The sequence below is a fragment of the Pelodiscus sinensis genome, chromosome 1, assembly GCF_052426305.1.
Source record: "Pelodiscus sinensis isolate ZL-2025 chromosome 1, ASM5242630v1, whole genome shotgun sequence".
NCBI lineage: Eukaryota > Metazoa > Chordata > Testudines > Trionychidae > Pelodiscus > Pelodiscus sinensis.
In genome coordinates this window covers 44,781,943-44,806,501 of record NC_143052.1, presented here as the reverse complement: position 1 = coordinate 44,806,501, position 24,559 = coordinate 44,781,943, and the positions used below count along the sequence as shown (strand labels likewise).

The window sequence follows — 24,559 nt, the reverse complement described above, 5'->3', positions numbered from 1 at the left end:
GAGTGGATGTTTTCAGAGAACTATCAACAGTGACTCCAAGTCTCTTTCTTGAGTGGTAATAACTAATTTAGACTTTGCCACACACACACATGTTATATGTATAGTTGGGATTATGTTCTCCAATATGCATTACTTTGCATTTATTATCATTGACTTTCATCTGCCATTTTGTTCCCTGTTCACCCTGTTTTGTAAGAATTTTATAATTCTCTGCAGTCAGTTTAGACTTAATTGACTTGAGTAATTTAGTATCATCTACAAACTTTTCCAAATCATTTATCAATATTTTGACCAGCACAAGTTCCTGCACAGACTTTGGGAGACACTAATATTTATCACTTGACATTGTGAAAACAGGTCATTTTGTTTCTTTTCTTTTAACTTACACATGAAAGGAATTTGCTTAAGATCCTGTGGTGAGAGAGCTTGTCAAAGGCTTGTGGAAGTCCAACCTCTGGTGAGGAAGCTTGTCAAAGGCTTTGTTAACACTATAACAACTGGATCACTTTTGTCCACATGCTTATTGTGACAACTCACAGGGGCAGGACCCAACAGGGTTGTCGATTTGCTTTGAGAAAGAGTCGATTAGGGATAGTTGCTTTTATTAATTACTCTAAGTCACTACTATTTCAGGCTTAATACTAACAAATAATTACACAGCTACTGTAAAATAATACAAATAAGCATAGGTAGAGTAGCAGACACTCAGAAATGTTTACAACCATTTAGTCTGCGGGGTGCTCCATTCCAGTCTCCTCGCACCAGGCTTCAGTGGATGTGGCTCCAGCTGGGGGATCCAGGACAATCTCCGAGGTTGAGGTCCCTGGTGGAACTCCCAGAGGGGTGAGACTCCCAGGGTGTGTCTAGACTACAGGGTTTTGTCGACAAAAGTGGACTTTTGTCGACAAAACTATACCTGCGTCCACACTACCTCTGAGTTCTGTCGACATAACGTCGACAGAACTCAGCAGTTTTGTCTACGCTGGTAAACCTCATTTTACGAGGCATAACGCCTTCTGTCGACAGAGTTTCTGTTGACCGAAGGTGTTATTGCATGTAAACTATCCTTTGCGTCCACACTACCATGTCGACAAAGCACCTTGCTTTGTCGACAGAACTCAATGTAGTCTAGACGCTCTTTGTCGACAGAAGTTTTGTCGACAGTATCTGTCGACAAAACTTCTGTCGACAGAAGCCTGTAGTCTAGATGTACCCCCCAGTGATCTTAAACCTTAGCTGTTTATCAAGTGTGTGTGAGTCGGTCCAATGCCACTCTCAACGTTCCCATGGGGCACCAAGGTCATATTCTTCATCCCATACTTGTCTCTCAGCTAGCAAACAAGGGGAGTTGGAGCTGTTGAAAGCCATCTGATAAAGAACACCTCATGTTTTCACCAGCAGGGCTTATAGCTGGCCTAGAGGAATACAAGTTTAACCCCTGCAGGCCTACATATGGCTTTTATGTGACATTGATACCCTCAAAGAATTCTAATAGATTGGTGAGGCATGATTTCCTTTTACAAAAAACATGTTAACTCTTCCCCAACATATTAGAATCATAGAATCATAGAATAATAGGACTGGAAGGGACCTCGAGAGGTCATCGAGTCCAGCCCCCCGCCCTCAAGGCAGGATCAAGCTCCGTCTACACCATCCCTGACAGATGTCTATCTAACCTGTTCTTAAATATCTCCAGAGAGGGAGATTCTACCACCTCCCTTGGCAATTTATTCCAATATTTGACCACCCTGACAGTTAGGAATTTTTTCCTAATGTCCAATCTAAACCTCCCCTGCTGCACTTTAAGCCCATTACTCCTTGTCCTGTCCTCAGAAACCAAGAGGAACAAATTTTCGCCTTCCTCCTTGTGACACCCTTTTAGATATTTGAAAACCGCTATCATGTCCCCCCTTAATCTTCTTTTTTCCAAACTATTGTCTTCATGTAGCTATTCATGTTGATAATTCTGTTCTTTACCATAATTTCAAACCTGTTTTCCTGTTTCTGAAGTTAGACTTGCCAGCCTGTAATTGTCAAGATTGCCTCTTAAACCTTTTTTTAAAATCAACATTACATTAGCTGGTCTTCAGTCATCTGGTGTAGAGATTGATTTAAGTGATGCATTACAATTTGTTCTAAAATCGCCCCTGCTGACATCTCAGTCTGGGACAGGTCCTCAAATGTATCATTTTAAAAAAATGTCTCTCATTTGGGAATCTCCCTCCCATGATCCGCAGTGAAGATGAATATAAAGAATTCATGTAAATACCCCACAGCAGGCTTGTCTTCCTTTACTGCTCCTTTATCACTTTGACTATCCAGTGACCCAACTGATTGTTTGGCAGGCTTTAATTTAAAAATGCTGCGGTTAGTTTTTGTGTCTTCTGCTCATGGCTCTTCAAATTCTCTTTTAGTCTGCCTTCCAGAATTTATGTTCCTTTCTCTTTTCCTCAATAGGATTTTTCTTTCAGTTTTTATAGGATACCATTTGTTACCTCTTTTACTTTGCTTTTAGCCATAATGACTTTTTTTTGTCCTCTTAGCATTTTTTTGATTGGGGTGTCTACGCATTTCCTTGGAGTCTCATTCTGCTCCTTATAGCACTATCCAGACTGAACATCTATAGGAATAGTCTATGGGCAGTGGATGAGTGCCCTTCTGGAAAAGGCAAGCCCTAGCCCCACCCTTCCACCTGAGGCCCTGCCCATCTTCAACCCTCTCTGGAGTTAAGACCACTCTAGTGCAGCAGCTGTTCCCCATCCCAGGCTACTGCTCCAAGTTCCAAGGAACCACCCACGCTTCCAAGCCTTCCCCTTTCAACAGGTGTCATGGTACATTCCTTCCTGTCCAGCCAGAGCACTGATCAATCAGGCATCCATTCCATGGCCCCAGCCTTCCCAGACAGCTGGGGTGTTAGCAGTTTGGGAAGGCAATGCCTTTCCTTGCCTATGTTACCCACTGCCCATGGAGGAATCACTATAATTCCTATCCATTAAGGTATGTTTCTCAGTGGCTCTGTTCTCCAATCAGATGAGATTATTTTAAATGGGAGCTTTCTCTAACATGATCTATTACTGTACTTTTTGGTAATCCTCTCGTGACTGTCATAACATTCACTCCAGACATAAATTCAGTAGCTTTTCTTCCTTTTGGTTTAGCATCAAAATCCAGTCCTGAAGATCACTGACAGGCTGAGGGTGCAGCACCCATATTTCCTGCACTGAGATATATTACATGTCTACCTGGCCATCAATACCTAAATTCTCCAAATTCTGTGTATTGGTCATCCAATCATAATCAATGCTATTTCCTTATTTTGGGCAGTAGTTTCTTCCATGTTTTAGAATGGAAAGGTGGAAGAGATATTTATATATAATCTATTCCATTGTTATGTGTGCTTTAAAAAATTATCCTGGTTCCCTCCCTGAATGCACTCTGCTATTAAAATCCCATTGTTCTAGATCTATGGACCACAGTATGAATAAAAACAGTAAAATGTATCCGTGCCTATGTGAAAATGTTCTGTCTTCAAGTAATAAGGACCATGGCTATGACCCATCCTTGAGACAAATGTATCATTTAGAATACAGCTGAATATTGACATCCAAAGACTTGGGCAGAATCTATCATTTTCTGCAGGAGAAGAAATTGTTTTGCTTTTTCTTCAGAGTGTATTTACCACACTCTGCAATTTAGGAAAGTAGTTTGGAATTATCCTGGCTGGGAAATGTAACTGGAGGGAACTTCATCAGCTGGGACATTCCTCTGCTACCCAGGTGTGGTTCTACCCCCGAGCTGAAAGCAAGCTGAAGTATCCATTGTACCCCATCTGTAGACTTTATTACCTAAAGCCTTTTAGCCTTTTAGTTAGGCTCAAGTTTACCTGTTCTGTATTTTCGTGGTATCCTGGGTTGAATGTTAACCTTCTTTTATAATAATCTTATACACTTCTTTTTTCAGTAGACTCAGTGTTTCTCCCTATATGCCCTCTCCACTTCCCATCTTCCCCTTGCTTCACCTTTTGTACAGCTATTCATGAGTCCCTATGGTATGTTTAATGTCCTGTCAGCCCAGGAAACCAGAGAGAAGCTCCTTCACAGTCTATCAAGACTGGTCCCTAGATATCCAGAGGAGTCCTTAATTGCCAGTCTCAATGAGCACTTTCTCCCCAAAAGGGCTGTTCACATTTCCTTAATAACATATGCAAAGAATTATCTGGTGCCATAAATTAAGCCTGGAGTCTGACATAGGATTATGATCTGATAAAGCTTTTGCACTTTAATTTAGCAACTTTTATCCTGAAGGTGGGCTGATCTCTTATTTTACTTACTGATTGTATTCATTATGTATCTATCTGTCAAGCTATGAATAATGTTAGAGACCACTAAAGTATAACTAGTTCTGTACAGTGCAACAACTACTAAATATGTATGAATTCAGCCCAGATTTTTGAATGCAGTACTAAAGCATGTTGAGCTTGTGCTCAGAGAGCAATCATGTATAGAAATGCCATCTTTTAAATGCAGGATAAATCTATTTGAATATATTATTGAAAAAGAAAGATGGCAGGACTGAAGCAATCTCTGAATTTCATTTAATTCCAAATCCACTAACTGTACAAACAATTCTTCCTTTTTCACTGAGTGTTGATGTCATTTAAATTATTGTCACTCATCTAAAGTAAATTATGTGCAATTATTGGAAAACAGTAAAGCAAACCAAGAAATATTGGCCTGAATTCTCAGTTAGATGTAAGTGTAAATTACTATTACACCAATTTTAAGGCTCTTTTACACTACCAGAATGATACAAAGGGGCCTTAGTGGAACTGACCATTCAGGCCATTTTATCCATTGTTCCTGAATCCACAAGACACATGAAGGCAGTGATACTCACGCCTCATCGTTCAGGAGTCAAATTAGCAATCAACATTATCCAAAAGAGTCATAGTAGTATGAATTCATTGTTTCCTTTGCTGTTTAATATATATAATTCTCACAGGAAAATGACTGACCAAGTATTATTATTTTACCAACTGCAATTGATGCTAACAACACAGTAAAAGTATCCTGATTAATAATTAAATCACAGTGTTTTAATAGAATGTGCTGCAAAGAGCCACAGGAGATACATTAAAGAGACACATGCAGTGTCTGAGTCTCAGTCTGACTATCAAGTTTTTATCAATGTAAAGACTATTTTTCTTACCTTTACATTAGCAGATCATGACGATACAGACTAAACACTAACTAAAGAATTTGTAGTTTCAGAAACAATAGAAAGAGTGTTAATTATCTTGGCAGCCAGCAAAATGGACATATCACTATTTACATTGCATTTTGTGCTAAATCTTATTACAATGAACTAATTGTATCCCTTAGTAAATCTGATTGAGCTAATTTCCAGAGAAGCATTAAAAGCTTCCTTTTTGCAGACTTCCTATCATGGGATAACATTAATATTATTAAGTTTTGTGCTGGTGCTATATCTAAACATTTATGGAATTCAAGGGACTAATCTATAAATTCAGATGACAGGAAAAAAGCAGAGAGCTCAAAAGAGATGTATGGAATCTTTATCATTATAGAAAAAGAAGTCTGAAGACTCATAGGAATGTGAGTTGATGGCCCATTTGCTGGGACATTCAAGATAGAAAACTGATGGGATTTTTCCAAAACAGCTAACAGCCTTTCTATTTCACATATTTTCTCGTCTTTCTCCAAAAACTGCAAAAATTCACAGAGCACTTCTACTGCTGCAGATGTATTTACAAATGTCAGCGTTTCAGTCACTAAAGGAAGAAATGGAAAGCTTCATGATATGGAGGATGACTTTCTATGGAAGAGTTTAGTCCTTGTTCTTTTTCCAGGAACTGCTGCTCAACAGAAGAGTTAGAAGTGGTTTATGTTGGCTGAAAAAAAAGGAGTATCTGACCAAACACTCTGGTGGCAGGCACTAATGGAAAAATGCTGTCTTATGACATATGGAAACCATCCATTATCCACCTCGCACTTCTCAGGGACTAAGCTAATATTGTACTTCTATTCATTCACATCAGAGAATTCTGTCAAAAACAGGAACATATAAACATCTTGGAAAAGTTCCATTTTTTGCTGAATGTTATATGATCATTGGTGCTGTGACAATTTTAAAAAGAAGCAGTAGAAATAATTACTGGAATAACCAGCAGTATTTACTGGACACACATTTGTGTGGAAATCCACCTGAAAATGAGGGCAGCAAAGTAGGAAACAAAGCTGCTCTCCTGTTCCTTCAGACTAAAACCCAGTTCCAGGGATGCTCTAATACATAGAGTGCCAGCACTAATGCTCTTTCAGTCTCGGAGTGGCATGGGGAAAATACAGAGGAGCCATCACACTGAGAGACATTTCAGGCATATCCTGCTTCCCTCCTCACTCTGTAGTAGATGGCAGTGTATGATCCCTTCTTTTTTGTGTGTGACCCACTCATTTATATGGCAGTCACCTCTTACTTCTCTCAGTTCCTTCATCATACAGAATACATGCTGTGAACCGCTGTGCTCCAAATCTTTTCACACAGGCTTTCACTTGCCAATCCCATACCACTTAAAAATGTTCTCAAATACTGCTTGGCAAACAATATATATTTTGCTTCATGTCTCCCAGACAGATTGAGTTTGGCAGCAGGAAGTCCATTGCCCTGACGAAGAATGGGAACACAGATGAAGGATTAGTTTTTAATGTTTTAGCCTGCTATTCTCCTTCAAAGATCGAAAAGATCTGGTATTTTAAAAGGTGCCTTTACACGGGATCTGGGTGATTTAAACAAGCAGTTCTCTCAGAGTACATTGTAATAGAGGTGAAGTCTAGAAGCTATGAAATATTATTATTATTGTTGTTATTATTAATACTATTGTTATTGTTGTTATTATATTATTTTATTTTACACATAGGAGTGCTAGTTACCAAATCCCTCCTGCAGAATGCAAAACTACCAAAAGTGGGCATTCCCCTGCCATAATCCCTTTACCCATAAACACCTGTGAATACATCTCTGTTATAAAAAGCAAAACCCTATCATCACAAATGTATGTAATTTTTATGTCCTTGGTTGTAGGTTTTTTGTTTTGGTTTAATAACAAGGACACTCTCCCCTATTTTTTCCCAAGACACACAAGTGTGGAAGAAATAAGGGCATCGGGTTTTGGAGTGAAACTTTGATTTTATTTTGGATTTTATCTACACTAGTAACAAGCAATTTATAGATCTGATCTTGAATAAGCATATCTTCCATTCTCATAATTTTGCAGCTTTATTTTAGACAATGCAAATTTCCAGCCTCCTCCATGAAAATGTTTTGCCTAATGTACATTGCTTACAATTCTTTCGCTCACCTGAGCCTTATTCAGTTGTGGGGAGCATATGAAGACACCAGGAGCAGTGAGCTAGTTATCTTTTAGGGCCTGATCTGAAACCCATTAAACACAATGAACAGACTTATGTTCACTTCAGGCCCCCTGAAAGGAGCCTTTTCTAGAGGTTAAAATGTTAGACTGAAAGACAGGATATCTGGTTCCTGGTTCTGTCACAGAGTAAGCTCACCAGTAAAATGGAAACCATACCACTTACCTACCTCGCAGCAGTGCTCTAAGGTTTAAATAATCTAACTCAAGCTGGACTCCCGCAGCAGGGTTCCCAGGCATTGGTCTCCCTGCAGCAAGCCTGGCTGGGTTCACAGCCCCCACAGGGCTCCTTCCTACATGTTGCCGGACCAGGGAGTCCTAGTTCAGAGAGGTTCAACCTGTAAAAATTTGAACCCATAATTTTACTCTGTAGTATTGGTACAGATCCTCTTTAAGCCTAAATAGCCATAATATGATTGTTCCATGCAGGGTACATTTGAATAATTTCCTCTTTCTCCGGCTGCAAGAAATAATTTTTAATTTGTGGTATTGAGAAAATCATGCACCCTGCTCTAACTTCTCTCCTCCCAAATATAAGGACACTAGATTCCAGGGGAATTACGATGTGGTATGCCCCTGGAGGGGACCAGAGTATGGAAAGGAATATGTTGCAAACCATTTCTTCTCTTCCCCTCTGCATGGCCAGGTTCCACCAGATTTTACTCCCCCCCCCCCCTGCTCATATTGCGTGGAGTTTAGATTCCTACGTAAGTCTCTCTTGAAAACTGATTTCTGGGTGCTATAAATGGTACGACAAAACAGTATTCCAAAAAGGCAGCAACATTGTAATAAAAGATAGGACACAGCCTTTTCATATGTCCTAAGGAATTTTTTGAGATTTTGATAAAAAAAATGGAATAGGAACACAAAAAGTCTATGAATCTGTTGTTACACTGTCTACAATGGTAGATAAGTGAGACTACAGATTGTCAAAATCAGAGCAGACATCCAAGGCTGGTGTTATGTTCTATCATTTGATTTCACTAACCCAGTAACAAATGTGAACACCCAGATCACTGTAACAGTCTTGCCATAGAGTCACAGACAGTCCCAATTGGAACTCCAGTCTCTCTTGCTACTCAGGAAAGCTGGGTATAGTAATAAATGGTAACTTACACTAAAAATCACAAAATATTCAGGTTGCTTTCCATACCCAGAGACCAGTCACTCACCCCAGATCAATATATATCTTAGATCTCACTCCAAAGACAATGCATGTAGCCAGTGATGTAATTAATGAAATGTTGATTAACTAGGAAAAAGAAAAAAATATTTATCTACAAATTAAAGAAAGCATTCATATATGTAATCTGTGATTCAAAAGATGACAGATATGTATTGATCTGTCAGCACCGAAAACATTTTAAGGCTTAACCCAGGTCAACCCTGGGGATCTCTGCTTCCTATTTCTCAGTGCTAGCCCTTGGAAGAATGCAAACAGCAAAGAGATGATAAATCTTCATGTTAACTATTTTTATTTCCCTCTTCCACATTCAAAGCAATGGGATCAGGCCTTCTGCACATACTTCTCCATAGATGTATGGGGACAATCAATAAAGCTTTTGTCCTACAATAGCCCACTTAATTTTTGATAGTCCTCCCGGATGCGCCAGCAGAGCAAATCTTCCTGTCCCAGTTCACAGGTTCAGAGCAGGCTTTTTTACAATTGTAATACAAACATATATTCAACTGAGTAATTATTAAGAAGGAAAAAGTCTTATTGCCTCAAAACAAAACATAGAACTTGACTCTCCTTTCTTCTGCAATAGCTCAGAGCTCTTTACTTGAGCTTGTATCCTGCTACTGAAGTTTAAATTTGCTAAATCATTGCTCTGCACTTGGCTTTAGGGAACCAGGAATTTGTGGATTAAGCATGAGGACAGGGTAACGCTTTCTATGATATACAGGGAATCAGCCTTAAAAATTCCTGAAGGAATTGTACTGATTGACCCCACACTTTCCAGGAAGTCAACAAAAGCCTCTTCTGCAACTTCTGTTTCCTATTATTATTGATCTCCAAAGTCTTTTCTTTACACACAGGGGGCTATGTCTAGACTGGCATGATTTTCTGCAAATGCTTTTAATGGAAAAGTTTTTCCATTAAAAGCATTTGAGGAAAAGAGCATCTAGATTGGCACGGACGCTTTTCCGCAAAAGCACTTTTTTGCACAAGAAAGCCCCGATCGCCATTTTCGCCATCGGGGCTTTTTTGCACAAAACAGTTTTCAGCTGTCTACTCTGGCCCTTTTGTGCAAAAGCATTTCCAGAAAAGGGCTTTTGCCCGAACGGGAACGTCAAAGCATTTGCGCAAGAAGCACTGATTTCGGACAGTAGAACGTCAGTGCTTTTGCGCAAAATCAAGCGGCCAGTGTAGACAGCTGGCAAGTTTTTCCACAAAAGCGGCCACTTTTTCGGAAAAACTTGCCAGTCTAGACGCAGCCAGGGTGTCACCTCTGTTATGGTTTCCCATTGTTCAGTCTACATTATGTGACTTGAGTTGAAGCTGACAATTTTACCAGAAATTTCTTTGAGCTTCCCTATCATCTTCCATCCATCATTCTCTACCCACAGAGCAGCACTTCCTCTGGACACTTACCAGAGAATGGTGGAAGGCAAATACATCTGCCATAGAATTATGAAGGCCCTTTTCTGCATGAACTGAAAACAGTTTCTCTCAGGTCAACAAGTATGTCCTGAGGCCAATTAAGGGTCTTTAAACCCCAACTTTCCTAGTGAGAGAGAATGAGGAGAGATGGAGGATAAATTGCAACAGGAAGAAAAGAATTCATACATAAAAATGAATCATGGATATCTGCATGCACATCCATGGATGTGGATACCCATGGATATACAGTGGATATCCATGGATTTGCAGGGCTCTAATCCAGAGGCCAGCATAATGAAGCAATATCCCAGTATGGGGGAAGGGAGGGAAAGGTATTCTCTTTCTGTTTGGCTTAAGACTATTTCTTAGGCCACTCAGAGGCCCATCTTGTAAATACTTAAGAATAAAAAGTCAAGTAAGGAATACAAACTCTTCAGAGTGAGACTGATTTACTCCAGGTGGCCCTCCTCTCTCCCCCTCTCCCACCTCCACCTCCCACTGCTCAGAAAGGAAATTGCTGAGCCTGCTGAGACAAAAGAGGTGCCCTGCCATCTACACAAATTAACTAATCTGGACATCCTCTCTCAACAATTTGTTGTTTAAAATTTCTAGAGAATACTTCAGTTGGAACAAGTGGTGATTCGTATTAAGTATCTTTATATAAATCTCTCTCTAAATTTAAAAAAGTTTTTCCTGATGGCAGGTTGGCAAGCATAGTGAACTATGGGCACAGCCCCCATAGTAAGCAAACAAGATTTAACAAATGCTTTGCAGCCAGTAGAAGGCTTTAGAAACGTGTATAAGGAACTCAGAAATTGAACTTCCTTGTGTACCGAGGCCTCTCTATCTCATGCTGTTTATGTGTGTTTCTCTGAGAGTCAGAATGCTCTGAGGAACCATGGAGGTACTTCATAGCTCATAGCAGTTGAAATATAATGTTCCTTTGGACCATTAACATTTCTTTTGAGGAATTTATAACTGAAGGATTAGAAATTACATGCAATGAGATGGAAGCAATATTCCTGAGGGGTAAGACAGATATAAAGGTGACATAATCACTACCACAGAAAAATACTACTTGCCTAATATTGTTAGTCTATGTAGAAATGTTTATCCAAACTATTGTTCTAATTAGCAGCTTTTGTTTCTTTCTCTAATTCAGCCAACGAATTTGCTGTTTAACTGGGAAAACGCTCCTTTGATTTGTTGCACTTGAATGACCATCTCTTTGGTGATTCTGACATCAGTATTCGTAAACAGCAGATTCTAATTAGCTGCTTTCTATAAACAGACTAATGGATACAAGTAGAAGTGCCACCATTTCTTTTTGTTTCCTTCTTTGCACAGAAAGCCAGACTTGCTAGAATTCGAGCAGCAAAGAGCGGGACTGCTAATGCTTACATGCAGAGCAAACGAAATGGCTTATTGAGTAACCAGCTTCAGGTAATATATTTATGTAATCCAGCTCCAGAATAACTGCTTAATAATAGCACAGCTGCTATTTATTCTGCTTAGCATCAGGACTAATCAATCTGACTCTGTAAGTAACTACCAATAGAAGTAGGTTAAAGAAGGATAAATTGAACAACAATTGTTAAGAAATATTACAAGTTTGAATGACAGAGTATAAAATAACTTTTGGTACACAAAATCTGGATTCAAATACATTCCAAACTTAAACTGAAGATTGGTTCAAATAAAAAATCCATAGTTATCACTATCTTTCTGAACCAAACCAAAACCCCGCATCTCAGCATTCTCAAATTTTGCAAAAATGTGGACCTGGATCTGATCTTTTTTATGGTCTGAGAAATAACATTTCAACTATAAATTGGCTCAAGCAACTTAAATATAAATCTGGATTTTATACGAAATCTAGAGCGTTAGGGCCTAGAGGATGTTTTATGCCCATCTCCATTTCTGACCTTTCATCCCAATTTAGTTTACTTTCCTCTAATGAATAATGATGAAACCATTTACTAATCCAGGAGATATTTTCTACATAATTCTTCATTTTATGTCTGTAACATCTGCTGTACATTTTTTAAACTCTGCAAGTTGGGATTATTCAGTGACATGAATTTGTTTATAAAGAGCAATACCACAAATTCTTCAGCAATATTAAACAATATTAAGAAGAAACAAGACAGCTATTTGCGATTTCTTTTTTAAAAGACCCATTCACAGGGGAAATTTTTCGCCATGAGTTAGATTTATGACTGTTTAAGAATGTGTTGATTTTACTCTCAGCATCTTTATGTGATGTTTCCATTTATAAGAAGCATTGTTTTAACTATACACAAAAGGCCTAAGCTAGTTCTGTGTCCAGCTCTGTGCACCACACTTTAGCGATGATGTGGATAAATTCGAGAGAGTCTAGAGGACAGCAACAAAAATGACAAAAATATTAGCAAGCATGATCTATGGGGAAAGGTTAAAAAACTGGGAATTTTTAGGCTTGAGAATAAAAGACTGAAAAGGAACCTGATAGCAGTCTTCAAATATGTTAAGGACTATTATAAAGACAATGATCAATTGTTCTCCACGTCCACTGAAGACAGAACAAAGAAGTAATGGGCTTAATCTGCATCAAGGTAGATTTAGGTTAGACATTAGGAAAAACTTTCTAAGGCTAGTTAACCACTGGAATAGACCCCCAAGAATGGGAGTGGAGGCCCTGTCACCGGAGGTTTTAATGAACAAATTGGACAAATGTATGCCAGCGACGGTCTAGATTTACTTGATCCTACCTGAGCGCAAGGGGCTGGACTTGATGATTTCTTGAAGCCCATTCCAGCTATACATTTTTATGCTCAAGTGGAAATGCTAAGTTTTGAGATACAAAAGAAGGGTTGCAAAGAAAGAAGAAAAAATATTTTGTTTAATAAACAAAAAAGTCATCATGCTCATGCTAAATTATTGCCCTGATAAAGCTCTGAAAGTGAAAATAATATAGAATTCTATGTATTTACAGTCTACCAATGAGGAAAAACAGACCTTTCTTAGTAAATCTGGCTCCTCCTTTGAAACACAGCACCACCACCTGCTTCACTGTCTGGAAAAAACCACGGTAAGGAAATGAAACCATTGTCTCTTTTTAAACCTAATTTTGGTTTTGTAGTAGCTTATTTCTCCAATTCTTCATTTTATAGTCCTTACCTCAGATCAAATGCTATTTTATAGATTGGGATTATGTAGAAATTTTCTAGTTCATTTTTATGCAATGTACATAGTAGTGTTTAAAGATCATAGTTCAGATCCTCAGCTCACATCAGGACATTAACCTTAATGGAGCATCCCAAAAGGCACCAGCTGAGACTCTGGATTGATATATATATACAGGGAGAGAGAGTTTATTATTTGCATGTTTATACACTTTGCTACAGTAAAGTTTCTAGGACTCCATCTCATGAGAAATTCCAAATTCAGGCAATGCAAGTTTTCTCCTGAGCAAGGGTTGATGCTCTGGGTCCTCAGGCTCGACCTTACAAATTGCTGAGTACTTCCTGCAATGTGGCCACTCACCTCCAATTTAAGCAAGTGCAAGTGGAGAGCATGCAGAATTTATTCCACAACTTCATCCTCTGATTTAAGCTACAGGCGCCATGCTACAGAATTGTTTAGCCTCATTTCTGACAGTTAGCCCCTTACAGGCATAAGTGATATAATTCACAATCACCAAAGCACACCTGCTTTGATTAAAAATTTCCAAGCAGTCAGAAATGGATGACTGAGCACATGTGTTTGCTGCTTAATATTTGGTAACTATACAGCCATTTGGTAACTATACAGCCATTATGAATGTTAAATGAAAACAAAATTACAATTCAGTAGTATTAATAACAATGAGGTGTGGATTATGGTGGTTATGGTGCTTGACTACAATCCTGAAATTGTAAGTCTGAGTCTCATTCAATCTCACACGGAGGCTACCGCATTAAATTGACCTCAGTTATGCAACTCCAGCTATGTGAATAACATAGCTGGAGTTGACATATCTTATATCGACTGTCTGCAGTGTCTACATTGCAATGGGGATGGGAGACATTCTCCCGTTGACTTCCCTTACTCTTCTCATTCAGGCCAGGGTTGGTTGAGAGATATCTGCAGTCAATTTGGCGTGTTTTCCCTAGACCTGTTAAATTGACCCCAAGTACATCGATCATCAGAGCGTCGATCCCGGCTATAGTTTAGTTGTAGACTTTGAGACCACCTCTGGTTCATCTACCTGCAAAATGTGTACCTGACCCATAGGGTTACGGAAGTCCAATGCTTTTGGATGTGATGCTAGCCACACCACTCCCTTGTTTATCTTAAAGTTGTGTCAGCCTGATGACCCATCTTGACTTTGAATATTAGCAAGCTATAAGTCTCATTCACAGTTAAAAAATATTTCTAACCAGATAATGTCACAAAGGCATTTCTGTTATCCTGTTCATTATTGCTTTATTTTTACATTTTTCCTGTTTATTATTTCCTCTAAGGAAACTAAAGACATGAAAAAATAATTATATTGAGTTTCACCTTTGTACATTTAATAATTTCGCATTGAGAAATGTTAACATAATCTATATTTGTCCTTGTATTTTCTCTCCCATCACCATATTGGCATGAAGGGTTTATCTTATGTTGTGGATGATCCCATCTTATCAATAAGCTGTTCAACACCATTTAAGGTACAATTTACAAATTTAGCTCTGATTTTATAAAATGTAGATGCACCTAACAAATTCTCTGGTAATGGCCATCACTATATACAATATTTTGCCATTTCCTGACAAAGAGTTTAGATCATGTTGACCAGACATGGGCCTGAATTCCAGATTAAAATATCCCAATTTTAGCTGCTGAAAATCAGAATCAAAATCTGAATTATGTGGCTGGTGCCCATCTCTGCATTTGACATGTTACAAACTAAATGTATGAAGGTGCATTCGAACAGAAAAAAATCAGAGATTTTCTACACATGCATAGGCACTATTTCTAATCATCTGGAAATTTAGCAAATGATGTTAAATTTCTCTCATACATTGCTCAATGTTCATCATATTCATGGAATCACAAGGTTAGAGAATCATGTATTTGATTTTTATGAAACAAAGATTTCCAAAAAAAGCGGGGTCCATTTCCCCACCCCAAATTTAACATGCTATGAAATATGTGACTGACTTTCAAGATAAAAAATTGCCACATGGCATTTTCTAGTCATTGTGTAACTTCTCTGTGAGGAATGGACACATTGCGCAAAGTTTTGTCTTAGTTTTATTGTTTAATGTTGGACTTTTATTAAAAGACACAGTGCTGCATCTGCTGTGTTCAAAACAAAATATATTTAGAAATGTTTTATTGCTCTTGTTTGAGAGAGAGCACAATAATTTCTCATTACAAATGTTATTAAATTAAATACAATTTATGCCCATGTATAACTTCATATTTTTATCTTCACAGCCTTGCCTTGTAATTAACATGGTCCAGTTGTTGTATGTCATGTAGTTACTTATGTGTCATGCGTTACGTGTTTCAGGTGCTTTTGCTTTTTACATGCTGTCTTTTTTAATATTCATTTCTGATTTAAAGTATAGCACAAATTGTCTGGCTTTAAATGTATATTACAAAGGACTCACCTGACCATCTATGTCCCCTACTACAGTTTTATCCTTTTGGAATGCTTCTGAGGCATACCATAGTAGAACTGGGGGCATTTCTACACTACAACCTACGTCAATTTAATTTACATTGTTCAAGGGTGTGAAAAAGCTCCCTCATTCCCAAGCAAGACAAGTTTCAAGCTGTCCACACTAAGGATGTTAAGTATCAATTAATTTACTAGTCAAATAGTCAATAGAATTTCCATCAACTACTCAACTAGTCATTAAGGAAGGGCACTTTAAGCGCTCACTTCCAGCTTAAGCAGCATCTGAACACAACTCCTGGCTGCCACTCTGCACTCTTAAAGGGACAGAGAGGAATCGGCCTACCCTCTACATTTTCAAAAGGGACTCAGCAGCCGACCCCTCCCCCATCCCCAACCTCCCTCATGCTGTGCCTCTGCATTTTTAAAAGGGATGCAGCAGTGGCAGCTGGCTTGTGCTGAGACAGACAAGTGGACAGGCTGACACTTTTAAAAATGCAGAGGGGCAGCATGAGGGAGGTCGGGGGGGGGGCGGCTGCTGCTGCTGAGTCCCTTTAAAAAATGCAGAATGGCAGTGTGAGGGTTGTCCTGAGACCCGATGGGGGTCCAGAGAATAAGCCAGTGTCTTTGCACACCATCTTCTCTCTGTCCCTTTAAGAGTGCAGGGGAGAGGGAGGAGTGACTGAGTAGTCAATAGTGCTACCCGATAAGCTCCTGCTTATCAGGTAGTCAACTACTTGACTACTCCTTCACATCCCTAGTCCACACCAACCCGATGAGAGCTGACACTTCTCACTGAAATGGAGTAATTATGCTGACAAGAAAGCGCTCTCCCACAGACCCAACACACCTTCATATGATGCACTACAGCAGCAAAGTTTCATTAGTGCAGCTGCACCAATGTAGCATTGTGTTGTAGACTAGCCTTCCTCATAGATATCTGCTTTGGACTTTGCTTTCCACTTGAACTTTACAGTTGAATTGGCAAACTTAGCAAAAGTCCTGATCCAACTCTCAGAAGACTGAATAGGAAGACTCCTATTTACTTGGATGAGACTTAGATCAGGCCCGGAAGCTTTTCCATCTCCCCAGGATATTAATGATGGAAAAGATTATCCTTTTTTTCTTTTTTAACAGTGACTCTTCAAAAAATATATAGTACAAGCCTACTCTTGTTTTATGAAATATACATAACATTTATTTGCTTTTCAATGGCTTTGCTTGAGAGATTAGGTGGGTGAGGTAATACCTTTTATTGAACCAACTTCTGTTGTGAGATAGACAAACTTTTGAGCTACCCAGAGTTTTTCTTCAGCTCTGGGTAACTAAATCAGTCTCATTACTAAATACAAAGTTTGAATAGATACATTAAACAAGCTTTTCAAACCTTGTATTTATCAATCAGGTTTTTTTCCCTATACCTGAAGAAGAGGTCTGTGTAAGCTCAAAAGCTTGTCTTTCACCAACAGAAATGGGTCCAATCACCCGCCTTGTCTCACTAATATCCAGTGTGGGATCAATATGGCTGCAATAACACTGCCTACAACAGGTTTCTTGGCTGTTGAGCCTGACTTCCTGGATATGTGCACACCCACCACACACACACGTAATTGCTTAGGAGCAGAAGTATATATTCAATTTGTCATGACTTCCCAAAAATTAAATGAGAAAATGTAAGTTTGGATATCTTCATCTCACAGAGTGAGGAGTGCTGTTAATTCACTCTGGAGATGGAACTAGCTACATATTGTCTAAGCCTTTCTTCCTCCTTTGAAGGCAGTGAACAATAGTCACAAAAGAGTTTATGCAAAAGGATTTTGTCAGCAACCAACAGAGGCGTCTTTGGCTCCTCTAGCCTCCATCTAACATTTTTAGGCCATTCCTCTCTTTTCATCTTTTCTGAGAAGTGCAGTGGATGGTATGTTATGGCCTGTAGCTTTCTTTGAAATTACTTTTGTAATGGCAACACTGGTATTCAGAGAAGTACTTTAGAGAATATCTTTTCAACTTATACACAACAGTGAATTTACAGCTCACAGGAGAAATCTAGAGTACTTAAGTTTTAATTATTTTAGGCTTGAAGTCCTAACCTAAATTAATATCTTAAAACCAATATGTCGAAGTTCATTGTATGACAGTACATTAATATATCCCATGTACTAGAAGCTTGACATGCATAATTTAATTTATTCGTTTAGGCAATTATATGATTTCAAAATATCTCCAGTCCATATTAAAAGTGTATCCCTCTATTAGGGTATGTCTACACTACCCCGCTAGTTCGAACTAGCGGGGTAATGTAGGCATACCGCACTTGCAAATGAAGCCCGGGATTTGAATGCAAATGAAGCCCAGGTGGAACGAGGTGTACCGGTAGTTCGGAATAGGAAGCCTAGTCCGAACTACATAGTTCGAGCCCCGTGTAGCCGCGCTGCACGGGGTTCGAACCAGCGGGGTTTTAAAAATGGCGGCTCCCCGCTTATGCAAATGAAGCCCGGGAAATTCAAATCCCGGGCTTCATTTGCAAGTGCGGTATGCCTACATTACCCTCCTAGTTCGAGCTAGCGGGGTAGTGTAGACATACCCTAATAGAGTATGCTAACTTATAGCTCCATAATAGCTTTAGGACAAAACTGTTTTTTATTGGAAAACTACCAGAGATCTTGGCAAGCATACTGGAATACCCTATTCATTCCTATAGTATATATGATCTAAAGACAGCTATTAAGTAATTTCTCTGTCTGCCTCCCATATCCAGGTTCTAACTGCATTTGGAGTCTTGTTTATGAATGATGTATGCCCTGTGTACAGTCAGATTTTAAGGAAGTTATACCAAGACTTATCTCCTTGAGTCACTTGAAATCATTCTTCTTATTCACCATTTTTCTCCTCAGAAGATGGCAGTTGGGTATAATGAGAGTCAAGGAAGGTTATGAAGGAGAGCAAATAGAAATAGTACTCTGTCCAAATTATTTCCATTTGTTCCAAACATTCATCTTCCTTAGAAAATTACTGTACTGGTGCTCACCTTACTGATGAATCATACTTAGTTTATTCCGCTTATTTTATGTTTCTTTTTGGAAAACATAAATGTATTCTTAGAGTACCTATTGGCATCTGAACAACATTGCATGTTAGTAGACTCTTCTTTCAGGAAGGAAATAATTTTCCTTATCCTCAGGCTTGTACACATTATAATTTACTTGGGCATAGTTTAAGCCACATGGGCTGTGTCTAGACTGGCAAGTTTTTCCGCAAAATCAGCTGCTTTTGCGGAAAAACTTGCCAGCTGTCTACACTGGCCGCTTGAATTTCTGCAAAAGCACTGACGATCTCATGTAAGAAATCAGTGCTTTTTGCGGAAATACTATGCTGCTCCTGTTCGGGCAAAAGTCTTTTTCCGAAAGACTTTTGCGCAAAAGGGCCAATGTAGACACTGACTTCCTACTGTAAGAAATCAGTGCTTGTTGTGGAAATACTATGCTGCTCCCATTTGGGCAAAAGCCCTCTTGTGCAAATCATTTGCGCAAGAGGGCCAGTGTATACAGCACAGTACTGTTTTGCACAAAAAAGCCCCGATGGCTAAAATGGCGATCGGGGATTTTTTGCGCAAAAGCGCGTCTAGATTGGCACGGACGCTTTTCCACAAAAAGTCCATGCCAATCTAGATGCTCTTTTCCGCAAATGCTTTTACTGGAAAACTTTTCCATTAAAGGAATTGTGGAAAATCATGCCATTCTAGATGTAGCCATCGAGTATGGATAAGCCACCCCCTGACCAACATACACTACGACGATCTAAATACTGGTATAGACTGCATGGTGTAGCAGGGGATATGCTCCTGATGACATAGCTATCACCTCTCAGAAAGGTAGAGTAATTATGCTGATGGAAGAGCATGCTCTGATTGGCACAGAGTGTCTGCCCAAGCAGTACTACAGCAGCGCAGCTACATTGGGACAGTTTCACTGTGGTAGCAATTCTAGTGTAGGCTAGCTACTAGTGAATGAAAATGCAACGAACCAACCAGTTTGAAGTAAATGGAGTTATGTGGCCTGTAAGCCAGTGTTTCCTAACCCAATGTCAAAGCATCCACAGTTGGAAATGTGGAAACAGAAGTTGTCTCAATCCAAAATGATGGGATTATGAGCATCAACATCCATTTCATCCTGGGATTCTACCTTAAGACTATTGCATATAATTTTACAGTGTATGATTCCTTTTATTGAACACTACACCACTACTTTACCCTTCTTGATGCACAGAGAAATTGTACTAATCACAATTTTGTGAGTCGTGCTTCATAATCACAAATTAAAGCATCGAAGTATAATGACTATCAGTTGGACTTGCCATAGGTCACTCACTATGTTGTGCCTACAAGATTTCTGTCTATGTGGGGCTCAAGGAAAGATCCTATGAATAAATACTATTTAATTGCTGAATTAAAGACATTATCATATTAATCCATTTGGATATATTAAGCTTTTATATGTAGCAAATAGTAACCTCTGGAGAGAATGTTTGGTATTTATTTCAGCTTCCTCTCTAATGGAAACTGAAATTAAGGCTACATGTTATTTTTTGATAAGTACTTTTTGATAAGTACCTTATTCCTGGATTGTGAAATGTATTGTTTCAAGTCATTGTTTCACACCTTTGTTTTAAGATGACATTTCACAGACTGATACAAAAATTAAAGTCAGTACTATTTTACTATATTTAAACATAATCATGGGTGCGCTTACTCCCATTTAGAGCATTTATATAAGCAGAATTAAAAGAGCCTGAAAAATGTTTCTGAATTTTTTTATTAATGAAAATAATTCTTTACTGAGAGAAATTTTACAGATTACACAGTAACCCTTAATATAACTATCTGAGTTATGTTTTGCCATCCTACAAAATATTTTGCATTAGCTTTTGAAAATTAAAGTTAATGGTTTGATCATTTTGAATCTGTATGGACACTTTTAATATATTCTAGCTATCCTGATGTGGGTTGAAAATTGCAATCCTTGTCATTTTTCCAGATTCTGGTTGTGTAAAATTAAGTTATTAAACAGGCCCTAACACAGTGGATTTTGACAATCAGCATCATGAACATTTTCTTTCAACTATAATCATATCTTTTTGTGTGTGTGCTTTTACCATGCATTGAATTGCTCTGGACCAGAATCACGAGTTTGTGGATGAACATGTTTATGAAGACAGCTGCATGGAGGTCTCCACAGTCAATCGATCCTCAAGCCACAGCCCCTCTCTCTCTTCCCAACAAGGTGTTACCAGCACTTGTTGTTCACGACGACATAAAAAGACTTTCCGCATCCCAAACACCAATATAAATGGCAGCCGCACAGGCAGCATACAAGAACTTAGCACCATTCAAATCAGATGTATGGAGAGGACATCTCTATCTAACAGGTATTTTAGTTTTAACTGCCATCTCAGATGCAATGCTATGGCAAACCATTGTTTGGTAAGGAAGAGGTGGTCTAAGTGACAAGGTATTATTTTGAATTTGTGTCAAATAAGTAAGTTGCATTCCTTAAAATTAATGGGTAACTGTCCATTCTAAGAAGCACTTTTTTTCAGTTTATTAGGAAGTCTCTAAGTCTTGAAGTGGCAGATGGAAATAAATAATTTGTCCTAATACTGGCCCAGAGCCTGAGAAGCTTTGCCTCTCAACTGCCATTTGGATTTGGTCCTTCTTTATCAAATGCTTACACGAACCACTGGAATCCCAGTCCAGTTCCCTAGTCTTAAAAACCATCCCTCCTCTCTATAAATATACAATGAACGAGAAAAATATAATCCCTAAGGGAGTTATTGGGAAAATTAGAAAAAATGAAGCACCAGAGGATACAGAGCAAAACTCACTGCCAGGAGCAGCTCCTTGACTTGTAGCTGAGATCATTTTTTCTGCTATTCCTCAAAGGAGTTGGAGAGGGACATATTTCTGGAGGTCTCAGCACATGACCTACTCTTTCATTAAAGATTAATCTTCAATTCTTGGAGATTCCAGGACAATCCTGGATGGTTGGGGACCAAATGTGGAACCAGTCAGGTGTTCATGCGTAATTCTGCCTGGTTCTAACCTGTTGTCTACCAGGTAGCTTTCCAGCACACCCTTCTAGCCACAGCACAAACATGCAAGAATTAAAAGCAGCAGAATACACATACAAGGAGGAGCACATCTCCCACTTCAATGAATTTCATTTTTAAGTGTCTCTTATCCTGGGAACCACCCCTGCAATCGATATACATTCCTCTCAACAGCTCTGTGTACACATGAACCCACCCTCAGGTTCATGTCTCAACTGACTGATAATTATAACTACAGGCAGTCCCCAACTTACGCGGATCCGACTTATGTCGGATCCGCACTTACGAATGGGGCTCTCTCGCCCCGGAGCTCGCAGGCAGCGGTCAGCCACCTCGACCTCCGGGGCGAGAAAAGCTGCTCCCGGTGCCCCTGGTCTGCTGGGAAAGTCTCCAGCAGACCAGGGGCATCAGGAGCAAAGCCGCAACCCCGGCGGGTTTGCTCGCGGTGCCCCTTCTCTGCTGGGGACCGTCTCCAGCAGACCAGGGGCACCGGGAGCAAAGCCACAGCGGCGGCGGGTCCCGCGTCAGAGCAAAGCAGCGGCTGAATCAGGACGCCTGGGGCAGAGCAGCTGGGGTGCTGCCGGGTTGGTCCAGTAGTGCCCAGAGTGGCGCTGCGGGACCAACCGGCAGCACCCCAGCTGCTCTGCCCCAGGGTCCACAACAAAAGCCTGGTCTGCTGGGGGGGGGCACACTAGTTGCGCCCCCCCCCGCACTAGACCAGGGACACGGGGAGCAAAGCTGCAGCGGCGGGGTGCCTCACCTCTGAGGCTTTGCTCTGGCGCGGGACCCGCCGCTGCTGCGGCTTTGCTCCCGGTGCCCCTGGTCTGCTGGAGACGGTCCCCAGCAGACCAGGGGCACCGGGAGCAAATCCGCAGCCGCGGCGGGGTCCCGCGCTTCTGAGGCTTTGCTAGAGCGGGACCCCGCCACGGCTGCGGCTTTGCTCGCGGTGCCCCTGGTCTGCTGGGGACCGTCTCCAGCCGACCAAGGACACCGCGAGCAAAGCCGCAGCAGCGGCGTGTTCCCCCGAGGAGCAGCGCTACTGGAGCAACCCAGCAGCACCCCAGCTGCTCTGCCCCAGGCGTCCCCAAGTCAGCCATTGCTGAAACTGACCAGCGCTGACTACAGGAAGCCCGAGGCACAGTTGCTCTGCCCCGGGCTTCCTGGAATCAGCGGCTGATCAGTTTCAGCAGCAGCTGACTTGGGGTTCTTAAGTTGAATCTGTATGTAAGTCAGAACTGGCGGTCAGTTTCAGCAGCGGCTGAATCTGGACGCCAGTTCCGACTTACATACAGATTCAACTTAAGAAGAAACCTACAGTCCCTATCTTGTACGTAACCCGGGGACTGCCTGTACCACATACTATGAGTCACTGCTCATCTGATCATATAAATAATGCTCAACAGCCCACAAAGTCTGGAGCCAAGAGTGAGGGACAGAAACTTCTGCTCTGTTACTGACTTGCTGTGCAGTTTTAGCTGTCACTGAACCTTACCAGGTGTGAATTTCCCTCAGCTGTGGCCCCAATATACTTCCACCTGACCTCCTTAATGGCCAAAGAAAGCTCTACATGCACTGGAACCCCACTTTCTAGTATGCAAGAGAAGGGAGGAAGGAAGCAGGGGCCTGCAAAAAGATTATGGTGGGGAAGATGGCTCTGTTCCCTTGTGCATTGCAAACTTGAGGAGGCGGGGCTGGAGCAAGGAGAGGAAGGCCAATAGAGCAACTACTACACAGCTAGTGAGCACTAAGTTAGAGGGTGTGCAGGACCCTAACTGTTATTACCTACCATGGGGATGAATAGGTGTCTTTGCAGCTGCTCTGCATGAGGTCTCCGAGTTGGACAGATTCTTCACCCCACTCCTTCCTCATCATCCATTTTTGTGAGCTAGCTATTGTTAGTTGGCCCATATTGTTCCAGTCAAGTGATCAGCTACTGGCTGCCATTGTGAGGTGCCAACTGAGCTAATGGATGTCACCTCCTCTGCTTCTCCCAGCCAGGGCAAAACATTTGCATTCCCCATCCCTACCCAAAGCTGATTTCCTCCCATCCTCACCGCACTGCCTTAGACACAGAGCTGGTAAGTCACACGTATGCCCATCAGCATGAAAGCAATGCTGGTTGTTCTTTTTGTAGCAACAATATGTGGTGTTATTTGGGACATAGGCACCAGAAACAGTGAAGGGAGAGGTTCAAAGGGCACTTGCTCTCTCTTACATTTCAAGAGCTCTCTGAGGCTACGTCTAGACCAGCGGAGGTCGTGGATGTGTTCCTGAGCGGGTTTCAGCACCAGGCCAGTTGCTTTTGTTTTCACAGCTTGGTGTCTGATGTCCCTGTGGCAGGGGAGCGGACCAGTGCTTGAAATTACAGAGGCTGAAACAAAATGTTCCAGACAGCGTTTTTTGTTTTGTTTTTTTTTTTTTGGCTCAACCAAAATTTTCCCGGCCCTGGAGGTCGCGAATTAAAAAAGGTTGAGCAAAACTGGTCTAGACTGCAGGCTTCTTGTGCAAGAAGCTTTTTCAGAAGAGATCTTCCACAAAAACTTCTTGCACAAGAGAGCGTCCACACTGCAAAAGTGCATTGAAAAAGAGATGCATTTTTGCGCAAGAGAGCATCCAGACTGCCTGGCTGCTCTCTCGCAAGTAAGCAGTGATTGCTATGGACAGAATAGCCACCAGGGCACCTGTGCATTTTCCTCTTCCCTCTGCTTGCACAAACAAAATAAAACAAAACAAAACAAAACAACCCACCCTTCCCAACCACACACGCCTTTTT

The 24,559-nt window shown here is 40.6% G+C and overlaps 2 protein-coding genes across 3 annotated transcripts in view; one reads left to right on the top strand and one right to left on the bottom strand.

Moving 5' to 3' along the window:
• Positions 1-24,559, bottom strand: part of TSPAN12 (tetraspanin 12) — a 127,970-nt gene that overhangs the window by 17,325 nt on the left and 86,086 nt on the right. The gene's annotated exons all lie outside the window — the stretch shown is intronic.
• KCND2 (potassium voltage-gated channel subfamily D member 2) overlaps positions 1-24,559 on the top strand; it is a 389,194-nt gene that overhangs the window by 361,507 nt on the left and 3,128 nt on the right. Inside the window, exons 4-7 of one of the 2 annotated variants that reach the window (XM_006122641.5) lie at positions 11,397-11,492; positions 13,024-13,119; positions 14,666-14,725; positions 20,858-21,105. In XM_006122641.5, the coding sequence (XP_006122703.4) occupies positions 11,397-11,492; positions 13,024-13,119; positions 14,666-14,725; positions 20,858-21,105 (500 nt within the window). The remainder of the gene's footprint in view (positions 1-11,396; positions 11,493-13,023; positions 13,120-14,665; positions 14,726-20,857; positions 21,106-24,559) is intronic. The other variant, XM_025184391.3, reaches the window with a different exon arrangement.